General features: G+C 39.6%; 1 protein-coding gene and 1 long non-coding RNA gene across 3 annotated transcripts in view; one reads left to right on the top strand and one right to left on the bottom strand.

Moving 5' to 3' along the window:
• LOC145443405 (uncharacterized) overlaps positions 1 to 22,439 on the bottom strand; it is a 54,847-nt gene that overhangs the window by 19,707 nt on the left and 12,701 nt on the right. The window contains exons 4-5 of the mRNA XM_080321374.1: positions 20,583 to 20,711; positions 16,861 to 17,016 (exon numbers count right to left, since the gene is read on the bottom strand). Coding sequence (XP_080177500.1) covers positions 16,861 to 17,016; positions 20,583 to 20,711 — 285 coding nt within the window. The remainder of the gene's footprint in view (positions 1 to 16,860; positions 17,017 to 20,582; positions 20,712 to 22,439) is intronic.
• Positions 1,696 to 2,854, top strand: LOC145443152 (uncharacterized). 2 transcript variants are annotated; one of them, XR_013916310.1, is made up of 4 exons: positions 1,696 to 1,995; positions 2,066 to 2,131; positions 2,190 to 2,279; positions 2,491 to 2,854. It is a non-coding gene; the product is annotated as an uncharacterized LOC145443152 (long non-coding RNA). The 2 variants fall into 2 exon arrangements; XR_013916309.1 differs by having other exon boundaries at positions 1,696 to 2,131.

Genomic DNA, 22,439 nt, shown 5'->3' with positions numbered 1-22,439 from the left:
AATCACGAAACTTATCATTTGCCAACTCTAGCATTACCAAAAAATTCAGGTATTGTTGATTGAAAATCCTTGAGTCCTTATTATTAAGAATGTTATAGTACGGCATCGGAATCCATTCGCGAGATGTTACATAGGTAAATTGAGATAAACCGAAATGATATATTTTGACTTTGGCATAGTGTGAATTGAAATAGGTTTGACAAACATGACTACCAACTTTGATCCAGTCACATTTCAAGATTATACTTTGAAACAATCCTTGAAACTTACAACTCCATTCGCGATCCAGTTTTCCATTTGTCAAAGAGAGTTTCAGGGTGGGTTTCAAATAGTCGACTTAGGCCCGTCGTCGGGCTTAAGCTACACCCCTCAGGCTGAAGTCGGTTTCAAAACTGTGACTTGAGGGGATTTCCCCTCCAGCGTGCGCTTTGTTAAGACAGATATCCAAGCCAGCTAGGGGGTAGGCTGAAGTCAACAGTGCTGATAACTGTTGTGCTGTTTGTTGAAGGATACTGGCCGTTCTTCTGATGTATAGCTTGGCAAATCAGATTAGATCATTTTATATTGATGTCAGGCAGTTTGGAACAATGTTTATATCACAAACGTGACAAGTTGGTATCATATACCGTTATAGTGGGATTTACAGTGGAATGCTGCAGGGGTCTTCGTATACTGAACGGATTTCAATTCAAATGGATAGCCAGAGCCCTGAGGCACACAGGACACATCAGCACTTCTTCCATAACCGCACCATATAGTATCAAGCAATGTTCCCCATGACCACCATAACCCGCGTTCGCTGGCTCCAATCGATTCAGTTACTAATATGATATGACTATGGTTACGAGACACGGGAAGTGATATTTGGGGTAAGGCGTAAAGGTGTGCCTGGCGTTGGACTTGCGAATCCCGCCCATTTTGGCAAAGAAAGGTCAGCGATAAGAATCCGCTACGGGTAATGATGCTGATCAGTGGTCATGGGGAACATCAGTTAATATAGTGCATGTATCGAAGAAGCCCCAAGATGAGATTTTAGGTTGCGGCAGATCAACAGATCCTTTATTGATAGCCTACATGCTACGTCAACTCATCATTATAGTTTTCTCGACTGGTTACGTCTTTTAACTTAGGCACGTTGACGTTTTGACAGTTTGGCTATGCTGTGGTTATAGCCAAAAAGTGAACACACGACGCATCACCAGAAAATGGAAAATATGTATCATGTTCATTTTGTTGAGCCTAATCAATGTTGCACGACTTGCACGCAACTGTGATTGATAGCAGGGTTCCCCTCAATATCCATTTTCGCTCCACCCCTATGAGCATTGTCATAAATATGTTTAACTGCTACTTTCTAGAATAGTGCCGACTACATGGAACTTTGATCAATATGTGTCTATTCAACCAGCATTGTATTGATATTCCGTTCACTGCACGCGCACCGAATTTCAGCATACTGGATAAAGATCCAGAAGTTTCGGAAAGAAAAATGACATGACTTTGCATGAAGTTGTTAGTGAATTGCTATAGATGTGAAGCAATGTTCCCTCTAATTTTTGACGAGTCTGTGCGTACACTCAAGAACTCACTACGCAGACCCTCGGAAAACAGTGCGTAACGACTAAAAAAGGGTCATGACTTCAGATTTTCTGTGTGCATAAACCGTGTCAGCACTGCGCATTTACGCATGTATGCAGCTTAAAGGGGCCATTGATGTGAAGTGATATATGCCAATAATATTCAAAGTGCAGTACATGCTAACGCTTCAGTAATCCAAATGTTTTGAGATATATGTCAATTCAACATTGATTTTCACAGATTTGCTACCCAGTCATAGTATCGACATAGTAGCATAATCAGTCCATGTAAAAATTATTATATAGCTGTGCAATGTGCCACCAGAGTGAGCTGCAGGCTGTGAAACAAATGATAGCACCATTCTTTTGGAACACAGAGAAAATCAAACGAGCAGTGATGTGCCAAGCCATCCAATAGGTATTTATCTATCTATCCGTATATGTGAGTGTGAATGCGCATACCAATATCCAGTTCCTTTTATATTAAGGTTTTTCTGAAAGCACTTTGCTCGAGCTTTATCCAGTTCCTCGCACCATGATACCAACACTGGGCTGTAAGTATGTCATTTCCATTCATATTTATACCATGCTTGATAAGTTGTTTTGTGATAGATGCTGACCCATCTGATGTGCCAACTTATGGAGTAGCAGTTGGGAGCTGCATCTGCTAGTTGTTTGGGCAACATTTCCAACCAAATCAAGGTAAGTTTGCATTCATTACTAGGCCATCAATTGTCTGTTTGTTATCTCATTATTATTGCTATTAATTATTATCTCATTATTATTGCTATTAACATTCGTATAGTTTGCTGATGCTATGTATTACAATAGACTATTGAGTTTTGTATGGATAGCAACAGTATAAAATTTAAAAAATTCGTTTGAAATTTATCAGTTATATCTCTACCAACAGCTCACCGAAGTCCAGGCCCGAAGTCAACTATGAAGCAGCGAAGATTTGAAAATCAGTGATAAAGCAGAAGAGAATGAAACAAGTTGAGCATGGTCTCAACGTTAATAATTATAGAAGATGCTGAACAACATTAATTTGACGCTAGCCGAATCTAGAGTCAAAACATGTCTTTTGTACATTTGATTCAATTTTGTTCAGCCGTTCATGTTCGCCTGCTCCAGTTTTCCAAGCCCCTTGCAATAACTTCGCTATCTTGTGTCCAAATTTATGAACTTGAACTTACTTAAAGCCATAATGCACATTTTACCTCATTTTAACGTGTCACAAGAAATAAAGCACGAGTATGTTTTGGAATGTAATCAAATGTATTGCAAAAATCTGTAGATCATGCGTTGTCGTGCAGATTTCTCTGTAGGAGTCGATACTGTGGGAGTGCGGTCAACGCTTCCAGTTGCAGTATGTCATCAAATTCAGCTCCATCTGCCTTGTCAGCATTGCTATGATTGTAAAGGCAGAAGCAGGCTATTGTCATATCGATATTCTGAGGTTCTTCCTTGAATATAGCCAATGCGCGAGATATTTTCTTCAACACAAAGCACTGCGCTCTGCCAGAGGGTAACGATATGCATGAAAACAATAGTGGCTTTTTTCGGTCAAAGTTCTTGGGCATAATAGTGGCGTGAGTAATAAGTCCTCAGTGGATATTCAGCATCTCCAAGAGCATAATCTTCATCAATTAATATGCCAAAATGCTGGGCAGTTGTGTCTTCAAAAATCGGTATCACAGCCGCACTATTTCTTCGAATACTTTGCGATAACGTGCTGATCATTTGCCAGATACTTCCTCGGGGTTCCGTTCTGATCATCCGTCCGTAAATTTCAACAACTCAAGCAATTCCGTATTCCTTCACAGCATCGCTACCATACTATACGACATCAGCAAGCCACTCAAAACAATAACAACTGGCCTCGGTTCCGTGTTGAACTCGCTACAGCGACGAAGTAGACAGTAATTACTCGCAACTAACGGACTTGGCCGAGCGCGGCGCCAAATTGACATTTGAAACCGAATTAAGACCGCCGACGTCTGGCGTCTTGAGCAAGTCAATCACTGGCCTTAAGCCAGGTCTAAATTAAGACAACTTTTTGAAACCCACCCTCAGTAATTACTATCGCGATATTTTAATGTGTTACTACACACAATAGAATCAATCAACGAAATATCGCCCATTGTTGTAAACATTTCCAACTTGACAACCGCTTGCACATAACGCGATCGAGTTGCAATGCGATGAGCTGAATTGCAATTGAAATATTTCAACCTACTTTGTCATATCGCGATTCGAAGTAGGCTTGTCAGACATGCTCGCAAACTTTGCCTCCGTTGTATTTCAGATTAATTTATTCACACGATCACCATCTCGCTGTCTTCGCATTTACACAAGCGCCTATTGTCCCCGTTCGCAATTTCAGCACGACATTTCAACTTGTCACAATAGCTGATTATTCACATATTGATTTGGAACAAAAGAAATCTTGAACAAGTTATCGGTTATTTTTTGTTGTAATTGAGTGTACGGAAATAGTATTACGTCTCGACATCTTACAATCTTATCATATTCAAAGGGTAAACCACAAAAACATTGTCAAGTAAATCCGTTTGTAACTTACACACTAACCTTACACAGTACGAAAAAATCACTTTGGACGCTGGGCGGCGTCATTTAATCCGTGTTAAACTCTGTTCACACTCTCTGTAGAATGTCGTATGTTTCAATTCACTGTCACAGATTCTGACAATAATGTATTGTACCGGTTGTTAACCAGCAAACGAAATTGTTGTATACTCATTGAGCTAGTTGGTATTGATTTTATAGGTGTGAAAACAGAGGCACGGAATGTGCGAATAATCCGATACGGTTGAATGTTGGCGTCAGTAATATTCAGGTTACGTTCGATTCAACAGATCGCGTTAAAAGGATTTCTCAAAGGATTAGAGTTGGGCCGAGTCAACACATTCAAATACGAATCAACTTGATTTGCGTAGTGAGTTTCATTTCAAGTTGACAAATTAACACATTGATTGAATATTTTCATAGATCTTATCACGCAACTAAAGTCAACCACTATTCCAGAGGCGTGAAAACATATAGCGATCGCGGGCAAGTGCCAAATTGCTGGTTTTCGAATCACCGTCTGCGATGGTTCTGTGACAAACTAATTACCGAAATATTACCTTGTGAGCGATCGGTATGTCTGTAACACCAAGTCACGAGGGATTGCTATGTCTGAAGCGTTATCCTGAGAGCGGTTGTAGGCTTTTAAAATTATTTCACACCTTTTTGAATAAGAGTTAACTTCGCAAAGGATTAGGGTTGGATCAGAAATAAGTGAGAATTTGTCGGTATTCGAATCACCATCTGCGACGGCTCTGTTGTTCGTTACTTATTAAATCTTACCAGCGAAATCAAGTTCTGTGACAAACTGATTACTAAAATTTCACCGCGTGAGCGAGCGGCATGCCTGTAACACCAAGTCGCGAAAGCTGGCAATGCCCGAGACATTATCTTGTCAGCGATCGCGGGGTTTTGCAAACTATTCCACACCTATTTGAAGTGTTAGTTTGTGAACGCGGCTATTGTTGATATTCGAATCGCCGTCTACGCCGGCTCTATGGCAAACTAATTACCAAGCGACTGATTCCTAGATTTAGCAAACTATTTCACACCCTTTTTTCTGAAAGTACGACATGCCGCCCGCAGTCTATACCCGAAAGTACACTCTAAATTTAGAAGTGTTGCTCAACCCGGAAAATTGAACACGATTTGTGATCCAAAATTGATCACTTAGAAGTGTTGCTAAGTGTTTAAATTCAAAGTGTTTACCTAAACAAGTGTTCAGTCTCAAAGTGACTGGTTGACCTGTCACCGGAACGTAGGACTCAAAATGAAATCGGATTTTATTGCTTCATTAATAAATGACACTTATAACACCCAACCTGGGTGAATATTGAATAAATACGTGCAAACATTCAAATTTCCAATAGCTGCTGTGACAGGGTTTTATAAATTCAAATCAGCAATTGAAACCGTTTGCGGAATAGTTCATGGAATCACCAACATCACAAATGATTCAGAGCAAACTCACTACAAATATCATGCAACTCACTCAATCATGGGAATGAAAACGATGCACTGGGATAGTGATAACAAGATATCATTTAGTGTCTTAACTTTTCGTGACAGGGGCAGGGCATGGAGTCAAATTCATTGGCTACGTCCATTAGCAGAAATCACGATAAACGCAAATCATTACAACTTATTGAAAACGTATCAAATTATGGTTTGTAAATTGCAAAGTTTATTATTAACAAACAAAACAAATGTATCAGTACCACTACGAAGAAAACCAACCACAAGTATTTCTTAATTCTTAATGAAATTGGGCCCGCTAACCAGGCAACAAAAATATCCTAGTGCTTGCATTAAAAGTATTTATATCAGGGTAATGCCAGTCACTTTTAGTTTAAACAACAAGAATGGTTTCTTCGATTCAATACAAATTTTGCAGATTTATAGAAAAGATTTTTGTTGTCCTTTACCACAGTGTGCTGCAAAAAAATGAAATCTGGAAGTCATTACGGTAGTGGTTCCCAGCCCCTCCTTTATGATAACAAAAAATATCACAGAGCCCTTATCGTCATATCTTAAAATAAAAAGCAACCAGAATGCTAGAAATCCCAACGGATGGATAGTTTGAGGGCATGTAAGTTAATGGCTGCTAAGGAGAGAATGGTCCAATATGAAATTCTGGCTATAGAAAGAGAAATAGCTATGAGATAGAGGTAAATCGCACCGCGTCAAAGAAAATTCAGTTGACTGCAGTATCGCGCGACCCTTCAAATGCTTTCACGCCCCCCAGTTCGAGAACTCCTTTAGGATATGATAACCCCAATGCATAGCAGCTCAAAATGTCTACAATCTTTCGGAATGCTCCATCTTCGCCAAAGCATTTTTATATTCTTGCGATCAGCTGCAACCAAGGCTTGATGAATCTTAGCTTCGAGGCGTGCCATGGCTGCTCCGTCTTTTTACTGGTCGACTCCAAGTGTTGCTCCTTGAAAATATGATGAAATACCAAAGTTTTGAATATGCCAAGGAAAATTCTAATATTTATGCAGAAATAAATAAAAATGTTTCAAATAGGTAGGTTACAGAAGCACGGGATAGGTGCTCGGCTACATGTGAAATCCTATCACTGAGTTAGAGTAAGACTAAAATTAGCAAAACGACTATTAAAAATATATTTAATCAGGTCTGTATTTTTTTCTATTCGTCCGTTTTGACATTTACGTTAACTTGGCAGGCATTGCCAGGCAAGAGTGAAAATGCAGAAATGTAACTTTGAATGAAATTCATAGCAAAACATTGCAGGTCTTTCTAAACTTGTATGGCCCATAAAACAGAAAGATTACCTGATTCAATGATAAGACATGCCCTCGGAACTTGAACATATCTTCGTTTGTCACTCCATTTGGCTTGAAGAAGAAGGCAGTTGACTTCATCAACCTCATTTTGCTGAAATAAAATTGATTGCAAACAAGATCAGACAATAAATATAGCAAAATAAATTGTATTGGTGGGGTTTGAATCGCTGTTTCTATGGGTTCAGATTTCCATTATGATAATTGACATAGGATTTACATATAACTTTTAATCTAAGATTATATGGCTGCTTTGAATTTAGACGAGAAATATATCAGACAAAGGACACTTCGGTCGTCTTTAGTGCAAAAACTTTGTTACATCTTATCGAAGGTGTTGAGAACTTTTCCTTCATTGCAGGAATTGTAACTGTTGTCAATCATTAAAAATCCTTCCTTCCTGATTAAATTTAAATAATGCAAATTGGAAATTCTCCTAATTTGATGTTCACCTAGTGCGTTATAGTTCAGTAAGCAATAGCTCAAATACAAGTTACACGAGCTCATTACGTTCAACTACACCTCTGTTCAATGTATACAGATGAAGCCTTTTTCAGCTCATATCGGCTCTACTAAATAGTTTGTGAGAAATGTAGGACTGCAAAAAACCAGTACAAATGGTGATATATAAAATTAATAAATAGGCTTACATAATCATACTTTTCTATGGGTTCTTGAGACAAACGTATGTATCGCATAAGATGACTGCACCGGGGAGAAAAATCCGTTACGAGTGAGTCCTCACGTCACTGTCAACATTGTTTGATAGCGCAGGCACAGTAGAACAAGAGGGCTCTTTTCATGAAGTTGACATCAGTTGGACGAATTTGAGGACCAATCCAAGACTCTTGAATAGAAAATATTTGTTTCAAAAATTTGCAATAAATGTGAACTAACTATTCAGTATTCACGCAGATATCAGACTAGATACAATTGTGCGCGACAGAAGTGTGTCTTTCATAGAATACGGTAATTAAATAATGGAATGGAAAGTTTCACGTGACGCCACCACCAATTTTACTCTGGCACAGGTAGCATACTTCCTGGATTAATAATCATTTTAGTGATATTTACCCGCAAACATTCAGGAAAATCTTTATCACGAAGGTAACCGAGTGCAGCAGAATCAAATTCATTGTCTAAGGATATACCAGTTTACTTACGAAACACTGCGATGCGTACCAGTATTTTAAAAAACAAATGCATTTCAAAAAGATGCCAATTTCAATACATACTACCTGCACATTAGGGCATTTTTTCATATTCTTTCCATCAGCCGCAACCCAGGCTTGATGAGTCCCTGATTCGTGGCGTGCCATGGCGGCTCCATCTTTTTACTGGTCAAATCCAAATGCTGCTCCTAGAAAATACGATGAATACCAAACGAAAATTGTAAATTTTATGCAGAAGTAAAAATAAATATTTCACACATGTAGGTTACAGAAGCGCAGGATAGGCGATCAGCCCCCAGGTTGAGAACCACTGACCTAGCCCATTATAGTTCAGTAAGCAATAGTTAAAGTAAACGTTACACGAGCTCATTACGTTCAACTACATCCCTGTACATAGTGTACATGCAGTGTACACTGTACACAGATGAAGCCTTTTTCAGGTCATATCAAATAGTCCGTAGGCTACTCTGCGAGATAGTTCGTGAGAAAAGTAGGACTGTAAAAACCAGCAAATTACATAATCAATGGTGATATATAAAATGAATAAATAGGCTTACATAATCACATGTATCCCTGGTTTCTTGAGACAAAGGTCTGTATCGCATAAGATGACTGTGCCGGCACAAAAAACGTTACGAACGAATCCTCGCGTCACTGTCAACATTATCTGATACCGCAGGCACGGTAGACCCAGGGCATTCTTTCCAAGGAGTCGACATCAGTTGGACGAATTTGAGGATCAATCCAAGACTATTGAAAAGAAAATATTTGTTTCAAAAATTCGAAATACGAATGAACTACTCAGTAATCACGCAGATATCATAACTGAACAAAGTTGTTGTTTTCTGCAATAAGTTGTGCATGACAGAAGGGTGTCTTTCATAGAATAATTAGGATATGGAATGGAAAGTTGCACATGACGTTACCACCAATTTTACTCTGGCACAGGCAGTATACTTCCTGGGTTGTTAACAATTTTAGTGAAATTTTATCAGCAAACATTCATAAAAATCTTTATCACGAAGATAACCGTATGCAACAGCATCAAATTCATTATCCAAGGATATACCAGTTCACTTACAAAACACCGTGATTCTTATCAGTATTCCATACCGCTAATACATTTCGAAAAGGAGCCAATTTCAATACATAATACCTGCAAAATGGAGGTTAGTTCAGTTACCTTATCATAATAAATTCAGGAAAGCCAAATTTGGGGATCGGGCAAAACAAATACTACCCCTTGTGATCCATGGTTTGTTGAAAAGATTGTTTTTTTTTTGGCTGTGCTATTATTAGGGCGAATTTTTGGACCTAAAAATAGGAATATTTTGACTGAAAAAATCCAAATTCACACATATTTTGACGATGAAAAACTTAATTTTCACCCCATGTATTTAGATTAGGTGTTTCTCACATAACGTTAGAATTTTACTACCGGTACTTATGTTTATTTGTGGCTGGAGCTGTCTGTTCTTACGAACTAGTTTGACCTGAAAAAAATCTTTTGGCATGAAAACTGACAAATTTTTACGTGAAAAAACCTTATTTTATCGAAATCTGAACCCGTGAAGAATTACAGTAATAGTTACATCTCGTATTATGGTAGAAATAAATAAAACTTTGTTATAGTACAAACGAAAGATACTTTCCTACATTTTCGGGAGAAAGTGTCTATCCTTACTAAGTAGCTTGGCAAGGATGAAGAAAGAACGTTCACAGCAACAGTTGTTGGCAGGCAACACTGAAGTCGTACGTACACTGCACTCTTTCTCTCTCTCTCATTACGACAAAGTTGTCAACATCGCAATTTTTCATCACACGGTTTCCAATAGAAGAAACAATGCCCACGCAGTCTTGCTTCAGTTAGGATAGTGCAGTAGGCTACGTTGAGCATTTGTTTCATTTGAAAGTTTATGATTCACAATGAGCAGACGATGGTCCGTCTGCAACAGTAGGACTATAAAGTAGGCAACAAGATGTAAATTGTAAAATGATAAGTTCACCGACAGTAAAATCATCTATGATACAAACGAAATGCAAGTTGCCAAAATAAATTGATTTTGTAAATAATTTTGTCACTTTTTGACCTAACGGTACAATTTCGACAAAATTTTGACCTATTTTGTCATGTCAAAAAATCGCCTTAGTTAACACCTCACCACTTGGAATAAACAGTACAGTGTAAAATATGTTGCAGTTGAAAAACAATCAAAACCGTTGCATGACTGTCATACCGGTATTCAATTGCTGACATTGCAGTACTTGTCCACAATGGACAACGTTATCGCCTTCATAGGGATATTTCAGTGTGGATAGAAAGAACATCCCTTTATCTATATATCAAAAAGGTTAGTTCGATAGCAGCTTCCCATCAGTACCGTAGTACGGGACCTGGTCGCTGCCAGGTCTATTATCAGATTCGAAGCTCGATCATCCAGCAATAAGATTAGTCGAATCATATACTACAAAACATCTAAAGAACATTCATATGAATAAGCAGAGGTGATCAAAGTAGTCAAGGAAGCTACTCAAGTAGAAGTAGAAGTAGCGACGGAAAAATCTACTCAAGTACAAGTAGAAGTACTTCTTCTATAAGCAACCTGAAACTACTTGAAGTAGAAGTAGAATTGACCGAATTTAAATCTACTCAAGTAAGTAAGTGGTTTTGAAAACAGTATTAATTCTTTCGCATGGACTGTCAAAAGCTGCAAATTGATCTATGCGGAACGTGCAGAGAGCTTAATTCGTATTGTTGCATCCCATGAGGTATCAATTTTCGACAGAATAAGCATTCGTCCGCATCATGGGATGCAAATTATAGTATTGATATGAAAATTTGATACTAAGCTTTTGTTTAGTAGAATACTACGTTTTAGAGAACATCATGTCATGGCGCCCGACCCCATATAATAAGACCCACGTTTAGGCGAAGAGCAATACGGAGAATTTGTATCGGATTCGGTTTCAACACTTTGCGCGATTAGTATACGTTAATAACAAATATTGTGGATCTTAAAACTTATGCTCAGTGTAACTTTATTTTCGGAAAATAGAGGCATTACTGCAGTTGCGTTTATGCTTCAATATATGTTCTGCAGACAAAAGAACTGAACGTAATTCGAACTCAAAGTATATGATACTCCGAATTGAATGTGAAATACATATGCCACTTCTAAAAAGCGGAAAATATATTTCATGTCTATTGTCCATAAAGCTTCAAAGGTGATCTGCTAAATCAGGTGTAGCGTTCAAAAATGCCGGATTTTTCAGATTAGCTGGACACGTCATGGGCTGCTAGATTAAGATATGATACGTAATTTCTATATCGAAAAACGGTAGTTTCAAACGTTATGGTGGGCCTTGTATACTGTGATGAAATATTTGATATGGGCGACAATGCGGTGTGAACGGAACCAAGCAATCCGATAACTAGATTATATTCACTGATACTTTCGTGACAACATATTTGTCACTCCATAACTACTGTGCGCGAAGCGCAACAAAATTTCTGGGCTTCACTTGACTTTTTTGAATATTAAATGTTGGTACTTCGTGAAGACAGCCCCGAAATTTCTCAGGCTATCTTCCGTATTGGGGGATTAAACTACTTCTACTTGACAAACTGAAAATAGCGAAAAGTCAGTAAGTAGATCACAAAATATTACGAAGTAGAAGTAGAAGTAGAGAAAAACAGATCTACTTGAGTAAGTAGCAGAAGTAGAGGATACCTACTAGAGTACTTCGAAAAAGTAGAAGTACTTCGTTACTGACCACCTCTGTGAATAAGGGATATCAGTAGCCTGCTAAAACATCTAAAACAAACGACCTTACTGCAATGTCAAAATGAGCTCATTCTATGACTATTCTCACATTACATATATTCAATAACATTTACCGCATTTCCATACCTTACAGTACATGGATGTTATGATCCTTTACGACATCAGGTAGCAGAAACTGCTTCAATATATCCATTCCTTCGAGTCTTTCCGTGTACCCTACTCACTGCCTGAAGCCTGACAAACCACCAATTCAAATTCCAAACTGAAATCGAGCGCACTCTACCGTAACGAAGGTGGTGATCGCTGTGCGTCACTGGGAAATATGTATATTTTATTGAAATAATACCCTTAAACTTTTGTTTGGTCCGTTTAACAATATTATTTTACATATACCATGATTTTATGTGATCCCCAAACGTACCGATAGTTTATGAATGCGAAATTTATGATAAATTATCAAGTATAAATTTTCTTGAAAGTAAGCCGCAGTGGCAAAGTGTTACACAGCAACGGAGAAATACGCAGAAGCGTTGCGACGATAATGGCCCAATGCGTTTATATGCCTAAAAAGTGTGTCTGCACGCAGAAAAAAGTGTTATGAAGTGTTCAATACGACCTTGCGGATTTAGAGTGTACGAATCATCGCCGCACCCATAAGAATGACGATATATTGAAGTCGCACTCACCGTAAACGTTGGGCTTACCTCAAATTGGTCATATATAATAATTTGCGATATACGCATTAACTAAGGACCAATCACGTGACTATTTACCTGATACATATTCAACACCGCGCGAGAGATGTCTATACCCGGCAGTACGAATCACCGCCACGCCCATAAGAACACGTGGTGACTCAGCAGAGAGACCCGTAAGAATACATGACAGACGAATCACCGCCACAGCCTATACCTGAAAGTACGAATCATCACCACGAATTTTCAATACGAATCACCGCCGCAGCCTATACCTGAAAGTACGACTCACTACCGCGTCCATAAGAACCCATTACGAATCACGGCCGAGGGGGGGTTCTGAAAGTACGAATCACCACAAGGAGTTTTCAATACGAGTCACCGCCGCACCCATAAGAACCCATTACGAATCGCGAGCGATCATAATAACTACTCACAAGCTTTTCAGATTTTTATGGTGGAACTGTTATGGAAAAACTAATTATTTACAATTGTATGTTTCTTTGGCGGATTTGCTGCTGGGTGTATGTTTAAATGCTTTCCGTAGATCAGGGGTTCTCAACCTTGGGGGGCGCGGAAGGCTCTCAGGGGGGGTGCGAGAAATTGACGAAGTCACTATAGGGGGGCGCGAGAAATTGACAAAGTCAGTATAAATTGTACGTGTCCGAACATGTGTTTCACATCCATTATGAGAAGACGATTAATGAAGATGAAATTTATTCCATATTCAAGAAAGCTTGCAAAATACAAACTCTAGCAACCGCGCTCAACGGAGTATAGTCTGATTTCAACTTGATTTGAGCAAATTTTTGAAATTCTTTGGAGATATAGAGAGCAATTCCCACGTGTAAGTCATTCCTTACCTTGATAGCTTTGACAGTAGCCTAAAGCTGGGCGCGCTGGGCAGCTCTTGTTAGTAGCATGCGAACTGTACTGCTTAAGACAGAATTAGATGCAACATAGGTTGCCCGGTTTCGCCCTCAATTAGGCTATAAATCAACACAATTTAATTAATTTCCAAGACTGATCAAATTTAGCCTGGCAGGACAGAACGACGCCTTGCGCTCTGTACTCACGACCAGCATCAGGATTAGTCTCAGGGTGACCTACCTTAAAATTAATTAATGGATGTCTTGTTCAATGTTTTTTGTTATTTTCAAACAAGTTTGGAGAAATTTGTCATGTAAAAGACTCAACAACTGGAATGCCGATTCAAAATTGGCGTAAGATATACCTTATGTATACTATTAGATCAGGGGTGGGCAGCCTGCGGCCGTAGAAGGGAATTTGAACGGCGTTCGACGCCTAATTCAATTAGTAGGCTCTATGTTGGCGGCCGTAGACATGCAAATTGCAATTACGAATTCACTCCCGCATTTTCGAGAGATTTTAATTAATCTTGAAATTTTCTTCGCCCTCCGCGCAATTCAACAAGACTTCATTTTTTGATTTTAATGCAGTAGCGCCCGTCTTAATCTGAGCCGGAATGGGAATTGGCAAGAAATAACAATTCGTTCGCAGCCCTGAAAAATTTTCGCGCCCCGCGCGACAATATGCACCTCCCGGCAACTATTCATAACATTGCCACTCGCGATTTCGTTGCGTACAATAGGCCATTGTGAAAAGTAGAATAGTCCGGAGTTCACCGGGAATGGATATGGACAGTTTACCATAGGAATTTTGTGTCCAGATCGTTCATTGCGGCTATGCCCTGGAATGCGGCCTTACGCTACCCCGTACATAAGTAATCGAAATGCGGCCATGATTATCAAACACGTTGCCCACCTCTGTATTAGATGATGTGCTCTTTTTGACATGACGATAAATGCAAGGGGGGTCGGGGGGGGGCGCGATTTTTTTGACCATCTCTAAGGGGGCGCGAGTCAAAAAAGGTTGAGAACCACTGCCGTAGATATTACGCCCCGATAAAGTGAGGCTCGCGAGGCGATTTCGTTGGGCCCGTGACGGCCTCTCGACCAAATTGCTACTAAGCAGGAAAAAGTCAACCCGAATTCAGCAAAAGGCCGCTGGTGAAATTGTTTACCTTATAAAGTCAACATATGATCTAATGTGAAAAAACATATCAAATTCATCGATTTGACTCAAGGCCATAGCAAGTGGACTTAATGATTTATTTTTCGTCAGTGGCTACTCGACCTGTAAGAAGCAGGTCAAATTTAGCTGCACTTTACCACAGTGTAGTTCGGTCCGCATTTGACATATCTGAATATGATTGTCCAGTAATTGCTCAGTCAACAAATGGTTGTGTGATAAAAAGAACCTTTTTAGTTACAGGCAAATTTTTCATAAGTGGGGAATTTCAGCTCAAATATCGACCAAGCGGGCCACGAGACGAAAAAGGTTGGGAACGACTGTGATAAGTAAATGCTAGATTGCGAAACATCAGTTTCAAACGTTAAGATGAGCCGTATACACTGTGATGAAATATTTGATATGGCAAAGTTCGACAATGCGGTGCGAACGGAACCGCACCAACCGGCTGCCTAAATTATATTCACCGATACTTCCGTGAAATCATACTAGATACTCCGCATTCACGACGCGCGAAGCACGACGAAAATTCTGGGCTCAACTCAACTTTTATTAAAATGAAATGTCGATGCTTCGTGAAAACAGCCCCGAAAGTCATCAGGCTATCTTCCTGAATGGAGGATTAAACTACTTCTACTTGACAAACTGAAAATAGCGAAAATTAAGTAAGTAGATCACAAAATATTATGAAGTAGAAGAAGAAGTAGCTAAAATCAGATCTACTTGAGTATGTACCAGAAGTAGATGAAAACTACTTGAGTACTTCGAAAAAGTAGAAGTACTTCGTTACTGACCACCTGGATTTTACCCGATCAATCTATTAGAATTTAGAACATTATATGTTCTCAAAATATCCCTCCTCTTTCCCTGTTTCTCTCGGCTGACTACTCGCCTGTGCTGCGGCTACACTATTACGTAATTCATCACTGCTGCTATATACTATTATATATCCTACTCGTTGTGTAGCGTGATTGCGAATATACAATATACTATTTTACTTTGATTCTTCGTTTACGGCTCTAATATGCTTTGTCCTGAGCGGATATTCCATTATTCTCATGGTCCTGAACTTTCTTCATAAACTGCGTGCCCTCTTTAATTATTTGCATGCATGCCATGTCCCCTCAAAAAGTGTTCCATAAAGTATCATTATTATGTACTGAGTAGTTGAATAGTATTTGTCTGCATGCATTACTTCACCAAATATTCATGAACTATACTTACACTATTTGTTCGAGCTAAGTGGCCCCGCTACTTCTATAAATCCTTTTGATTTTGGCAAGTTGGAGGCAATGTTTGGTTATATTTGCATCAATACTGTAAGTGATGTTGTCACTTACAAAACTGGACGATGTATTTACTCATTCACAGCATCAAGGTATCATTCCAAAAGTTGCACCAATTTGTGATTTCATCAGTAATTTTGCGTTGGTCACGAAGATGCATCTTGCTATTTTCTTTCTCTATGTAACTGAATTTGTAAATATTATGTGTACGTTTTCAAACAAGATCACCAATAAAGGTTGATTGATAAAAATCCCATTTTATTCACTATTGGCAATTTTAAGACACCTTTAAAAGTACTTGACTTCATATTAAATTACATATTGGTGGAGTTTGAGTCAAGAGCATGTTTAAAAACTCCGACATGACATCAGCGACTATATTTTGTCCCCGACTCCGACTCCAACTCCGCTTCAATGAGCGCTAACAAATTTCTGTGACTACGACTCAATTGTGGTGAAATTAGCGAAACTCCAACTCCACAGCCGTTTGAGACGATTTCAACTACTACTCATCATTTTCGGTATTTTGGTTAAACAAGGCCAAACATAATCATTTATTTACTTATTCGGAAGTCTCGAGAAACTGACGACCTCTACTGGAGTACCAAGGACGAATAATATGAATGCATCTGGTCATCAATATATTTTCTAATTGTACTTCCAACAATGGCATTCAAATTGGCTATCAAATATTCTTTGAACATGCGGTTGCAATCCAAAATCCTGATCTTTTACATCTCCACCACGCATAGGACTATAATATGCCGGGAATGATTTTGTTATGCTTGAATTCATAATAACGCACATGATAGTATGCTTTCGTCAATACATATTTGCTTTTTCACACGGAGGTAGGAACTTATTTGTAATACCCGTTATCCCACTTGAATTCCTTACCGAATGAGCATTCAATTCCCGCCATGCACCATCCATAGCGCTCGGCATTACCAACGCATCCTGATTCACTGCCACACTGCCTCCTGTAACGCTGCAATCCTCTATCCTCGCCGCATGTGGAGCTACACATGCCCTGAGGTGTCCATGGACCCCAACCTGAAAAGCAAACACCGGTAGATACATTACGATTAGTGTAAGCGATGTTTTAAATTCTAGAACGAGAGTGGGCCGTGCTAAAAGGGTCTGGTTCATTTTGCAAAAAGGCATCTGACCAGTGAAAGAGCCGTTTTAAAGCGCCACCTACTACAGCATAAGGTTGATATCTGGTCATCACTATGAATATTGAAGTGTAGACTTCAGATGACGCTAATTTCCTCTCCGTTCCTGAACACTAGTGCTATGTGTTAACCAAGGCTGTGAAGACAGAGTCGGAGTCGGAGTCGTTGAAAAAATAGTGACTGGAGTCGGAGTCGGAATTTGTGAAAATGACTCTGACTCCGACTTCTTTATCATGAAAACAATCGCTTTCACAGAATTCTCAATAGGATTGTTGTCTACAATCAATCACCGTTTTTAATACCGATACAGATCAGGGGGGCCATCCCCTCCCCCGCAAGCCAAATGTGGCCCTGAGGTTTTGCGTGGCCTGCAAGGTAATTCACGAAATTAGACAATTGCAACAAAATGATATCGGCATGTTCACCGCAACATTCGGTATTGCTATGTCTATCATCATCATCATCATCATTGGTTTATTTGCAATTTTAACAGTTGAATACATCACAAAAATGCATTAAAATGAAAAGACAGGAAGATGACGAAGCGACTTTGAGTAGTCAATGGAATCAGACACCCCGCCTTGGCCTAGGCGATGTAAAGAGGAGGCATGCACACTTGCACAGTGAATAAAATTAAAGAAGATAGTATAGAAAAAGAAAGCGACAAGAAATAATCCTGAGAATGGACAGTATTTATTTAGTAGTAATTTCTTGTATTTCGACTTGAATGTGGACATGCTCGTCGACTGCCGGATGGCCGGCGGGATACTGTTCCACACCTCAGGTCCAGCATATTTGATAGAGCAATGATCTTCTCGTTCGATCACATGATATTTGGACGACGTGGACGCGCGTGTGTTGTAGGCTACTTGTGCGCTTTTGATTCCGAGGTAAAGAAGTCATTGAAATATTCGCTGCAACGACCGCAGGGGAACTGATACATAAACTTGGTGATTTCTAGTTTCCGCATATCTTCTATGTTTAGGACGCCGAATCTCTTCGGCAGCGACTTGGAGTACTTTATGCTGTAGTTTTTGCAGTGGCTTGAGTGCAGTTTTACTGGCAGCCCCCCAACAGAGAATGTCATAATGAAACTTCGATTGGATTAAGGATTTAAAGAGTTTCAGAAGAGCTCATGCTGGCATGAAGCGCTTAAGGCTGTAGAACAGGCCGCACTTCAGTGATAATTTAGTGTCTAGGGACTGAATATGACTCTTCGAGGACATGTTCGAGTCCAGTAAAACCCCGAGATATTTGGCATTATCTGTGTTGGAAACGGGCTGACCAGCGAAATTAACGATTAGGTTTTTTTTGAATTTACTGTCAGCAATTGGGATTTCGAAGCGTTAATGCAACGGTTGTTCTGGGCCGTCCACTCATGGACTTTTGACATTTGGTCACTAGTCAGGGCATTCAGCTCTGCCGTCGAAGTTGCGGAAGAGGAGACGTGAGTGTCATCATCGAACAGTTTGGTGTTCAATGAGGAGGATTCAAAAATGTCGTTGACATTAGGGTGAAGAGAACCGGTCCAAGTACTGAGCCTTGGGGTACACCACAGGTCACTAGGTAAGGAGAGGACAAGGTGTTTGAGATCGCAACCATTTGTTGGCGTCCAGTGAGGTAACTTTTCATGAGCTCAAGTTGTGGGCCTCGAAGTACCTACGTAACGCGCCAATTTCGAGATGAGAATTTTGTGATCTACGCAGTCAAACGCTTTTTTTTAAATCGAGAAAAATGCTACATCCCACATTTCGCTTCTCTGAGATATCATAATACTGTTCGGCCGCTGTTAGGAGGGCATGTGCGGTTTGGTGTTTGTTTCGGAAGCCAAATTAATGAGGGAAAATGACAGACATTTTGGCGAGGAAGGAGGATAGGCGGAGGAGGAGCAACTTTTCGTATACAACCCCGATGCATGGGAGAACGGATATCGGACGGTAGTTGGTGACATAGTTCTATCCCCAGCTTTGTGTGCAGGGACTACTCTGGCTTTTTTTATATAGCGTGGGTAGACTCCATTTTCCATCATGAAGTTGAAAAATGGGCCATATATTGACCGATATGCTAGCTGATCATTTTTAAAAACCGTGATGGGATTTGGTCATAGCCGACGGCCTTGTGCCGAATAATCCTGTCCTTGCCAAATGAGCCCAATATATGTGAGTAGCATATTTGTTGTAGTATCTTATTATAGTATTGTATTCACGGTAATTCACTCAGTACCTTTAAAAAAATTTCACGCTTCGCGCGACTAGGTCATAACTCCGCACGACACCGTTGCATGACATCATTTTTTTCAATCTTGAACCGTAGTACAATAAGTCTGGTTTTCAATGTTAGCTAATTCGGTTCACTCCTATCGGACGACTGAAAAAGGTTATCCACATTCCAGTTGCCAGCGCAATGGTTCGTACATCTCATGTGGCCCTTTGGCCGAAAAGGTTTGCAACCCCTGATATAGATAGAATTGGACATTATTCGCAAATCGAAATTCAGTTGCATACAGGAAAAAACGCAATAATGCATCTTCACGATGCAGTCACAAATTGATGCAATTTTTGGAATTATACCATGATACTGTGACAGAGTAAATACATCGTCTGGTTTTGTAAAATTGTCAAATTGATATACATATAACCAAACGCTGCTTCTCACTTAACAAAATTAAAAATATTTGTAGTGTGGCTTAGCTGCTTGGGTCGAACCAATGATTAAGAAAGACTGCAAGCCCTAGTCTTTGAATACTTGACTTAGTGCATGCAGACTAGACATATGCTATTTCACTACTTCCAAAATTTCGTTTCCGACGAATATGTTTGTTAGTAGTAAGAGTGTGTGTGCTTGTAATCAGAATGGTGTGTAATGAGAAAATTAGTAAGTTATATCTGTATTTGTTGTTGACTCATACACAAGAGCTACACTTCGATTGTTGTATCTACATTTTAGTCATACAAGATTGGATATATGTTATGGTTGAATGATTAATGCATATTAGGATATTAGAGAGTCCATGTTTATTAAATATGACGGAAGGAAGTAAATTTAGAAAGGCAATCTTTCATGTTAATTGCGTGGTGAATAATTCCAGTAGGGCTGGGCAAAATCGAGTAGTCGACAAACACCATGAATACTACAAACAACAGCAACAAACAGCATCAGGCCTTTACTCTAAATTACGAAAACCTCGTTAGCTTACTTGAGACCGGAGCCAGAGAGACAGAGGAATCGAGTGAATAATCTCATTCTAACGACAATGCATTTCGCGATCCGCAAGCTGGTCTAGATACTGTGGTAAATTGTCTTTGGTCAAATGGAGAGAACAACGCCGTGCGGTAAAGTTGCGTCCACACCGCCGTAGGATGCTAGGATTTTACTCTCGTCTTTTATGACTTCTTTCAAATCCTCCGATAACGATTGCACGAACCATAATTAAATCTCATTTACCCTCTGTACACGTCGACTGGCACGGTTCTGTTTCCTCCGAAACGCAATTATTGCGACTCCCGCAAATCCTAGTTCGTGATCTTGTTCCCGAGCCGCATTGAGCAGAACACGGCCCCCAATCTCCCCAATCTGCGTACAAAGGCGAAAACGACGGAAAAATATTGCGATCGCTCTGTAAATACTTTGCTACCGGGTATGCGTTTTCAGTGATCAGATTTCGTATATTCGAATATCATTTATTTGCGCACTGCACATTGCACAAAACCGCCACCAACTGTCAATGATCCAACTGGTCTTGGAATATGGGTTTGTGATGACTCCAAAAATGGTCGATTACGAAGTACTTCTACTTTTTCAAAGTACTTGCGTATTTTCCTGTACTTGCGGTGCTTAATCATGTAAATCTGATATGCACCATGCTTCTATTTCGTCAATTTGGTGACTTATGTAGTCCTACTTTTCGCTATTGCTGTTTATCAAGTAGAAGTATTATGTTCAATTCATATAAGAGATGGATAATGACCAAGACGGAGAAAGTCTGGAGATGGCTGCATGGAGTGTAGGCTATAGAATTTTCGACATGCTTCGCATGCCTTCCTAGCCGCGCAAAGGTTTGATGTAGTATCCGATGAAACATTTTCGTATTGAACATCGTCTTTTTACAGGATTGTAACCAAGTCACAGGGCTCCGAGTCACAAGTCGATCTCACTTCTATAGGATTGACTCGCGTCAATTCAAGTCAATTTTAATTCACCACCGAGTCAAGTCCGAGTCCAAGTCTGCGAGTATAGGGTCGAGTCCGAATTCAAGTCATTGTGTTGACTGCTTAGTTTCCAGTTAAGGTCTTGTTAAAACCACTTTTTATAACTGTTTGGCGATATCGAATGGTTCGCATTTGTATTATACTATTTTTAGTCTCACTTTTAGTAGTTTCTGGTCGCATTTTCTAGTGCCGAGAGATTAAATCCCGATTGTGTGGTTATTTTACTATTCTTCGAAATTACGATGAAATGTCTGTCTTTGCCGTCTTAGTCTCGAAGTCATGCGCAATGACTCGAGTCCAAGTCGAGTCAATACACAGATTGATTCGAGTCGAGTCGAGTCATTTCCGTGTTTTGAGAAAATGACTCCAGTCAAGTCTAATCATCAGTCTGACTCGAGTCGGGTCATGACTCGAGTCATTACATCCGTGTTTTTTTAACCACGGGGTCTTGTAGTACGATGGTAGTGTCCTATTTTCTGAAGGGAGTAGAGCAAAGCCATCAGTGGTATCACATGATGCCGCTGAATCCTTATGTTTTCGAAAACATATATCTCCCGCATGGAATTTATCAACACATACCGGGATCTCTGCAACTTCCGCATACGGTATGTCAGTTTCCAGGTCTTGACCTCTTCATATTTATTACGGATTTTCAAAACTACGAGCTTGCTCGAATATTTTTCAAATAAAGCAAATTCAACTTTTACTTGATATGGTTTTGGGCTGCTTCGTAAAGCGATAATTCCACTCGTATTTGAGTAGAATACTGAATCTCCACTTCTACTTGCGTAGCCTTGTTGACAACTTGTTGACCACCTCTGTTGATGACTACACGTGGAAAGTTCCATGCTCATGGGCTAGAACTTCAACTATTATATTTAAATTATATCAGAAGACCGAAGTTATTGGGGATCACGCAGATAATTCATAATTTTACAAACCTACAAACAATACGCCAATGGAGGCTTTTTTTTATGCAAATGATCTTAGTTTACAATTAGGGATGTGCGCAATGATTTGAGTGCTCCAACCTGGATCAAGCAATAATAATAGTTTTGTAGAGTACTGAAATTATACGCTCCATGCCGATGAG

Source organism: Botryllus schlosseri, chromosome 7, assembly GCF_051294905.1.
Source record: "Botryllus schlosseri isolate E-star chromosome 7, Bs_hap1, whole genome shotgun sequence".
Lineage (NCBI taxonomy): Eukaryota > Metazoa > Chordata > Ascidiacea > Stolidobranchia > Styelidae > Botryllus > Botryllus schlosseri.
Note: the sequence above shows the minus strand (reverse complement) of the source record. Positions and strands in the feature narration are given on the sequence as shown.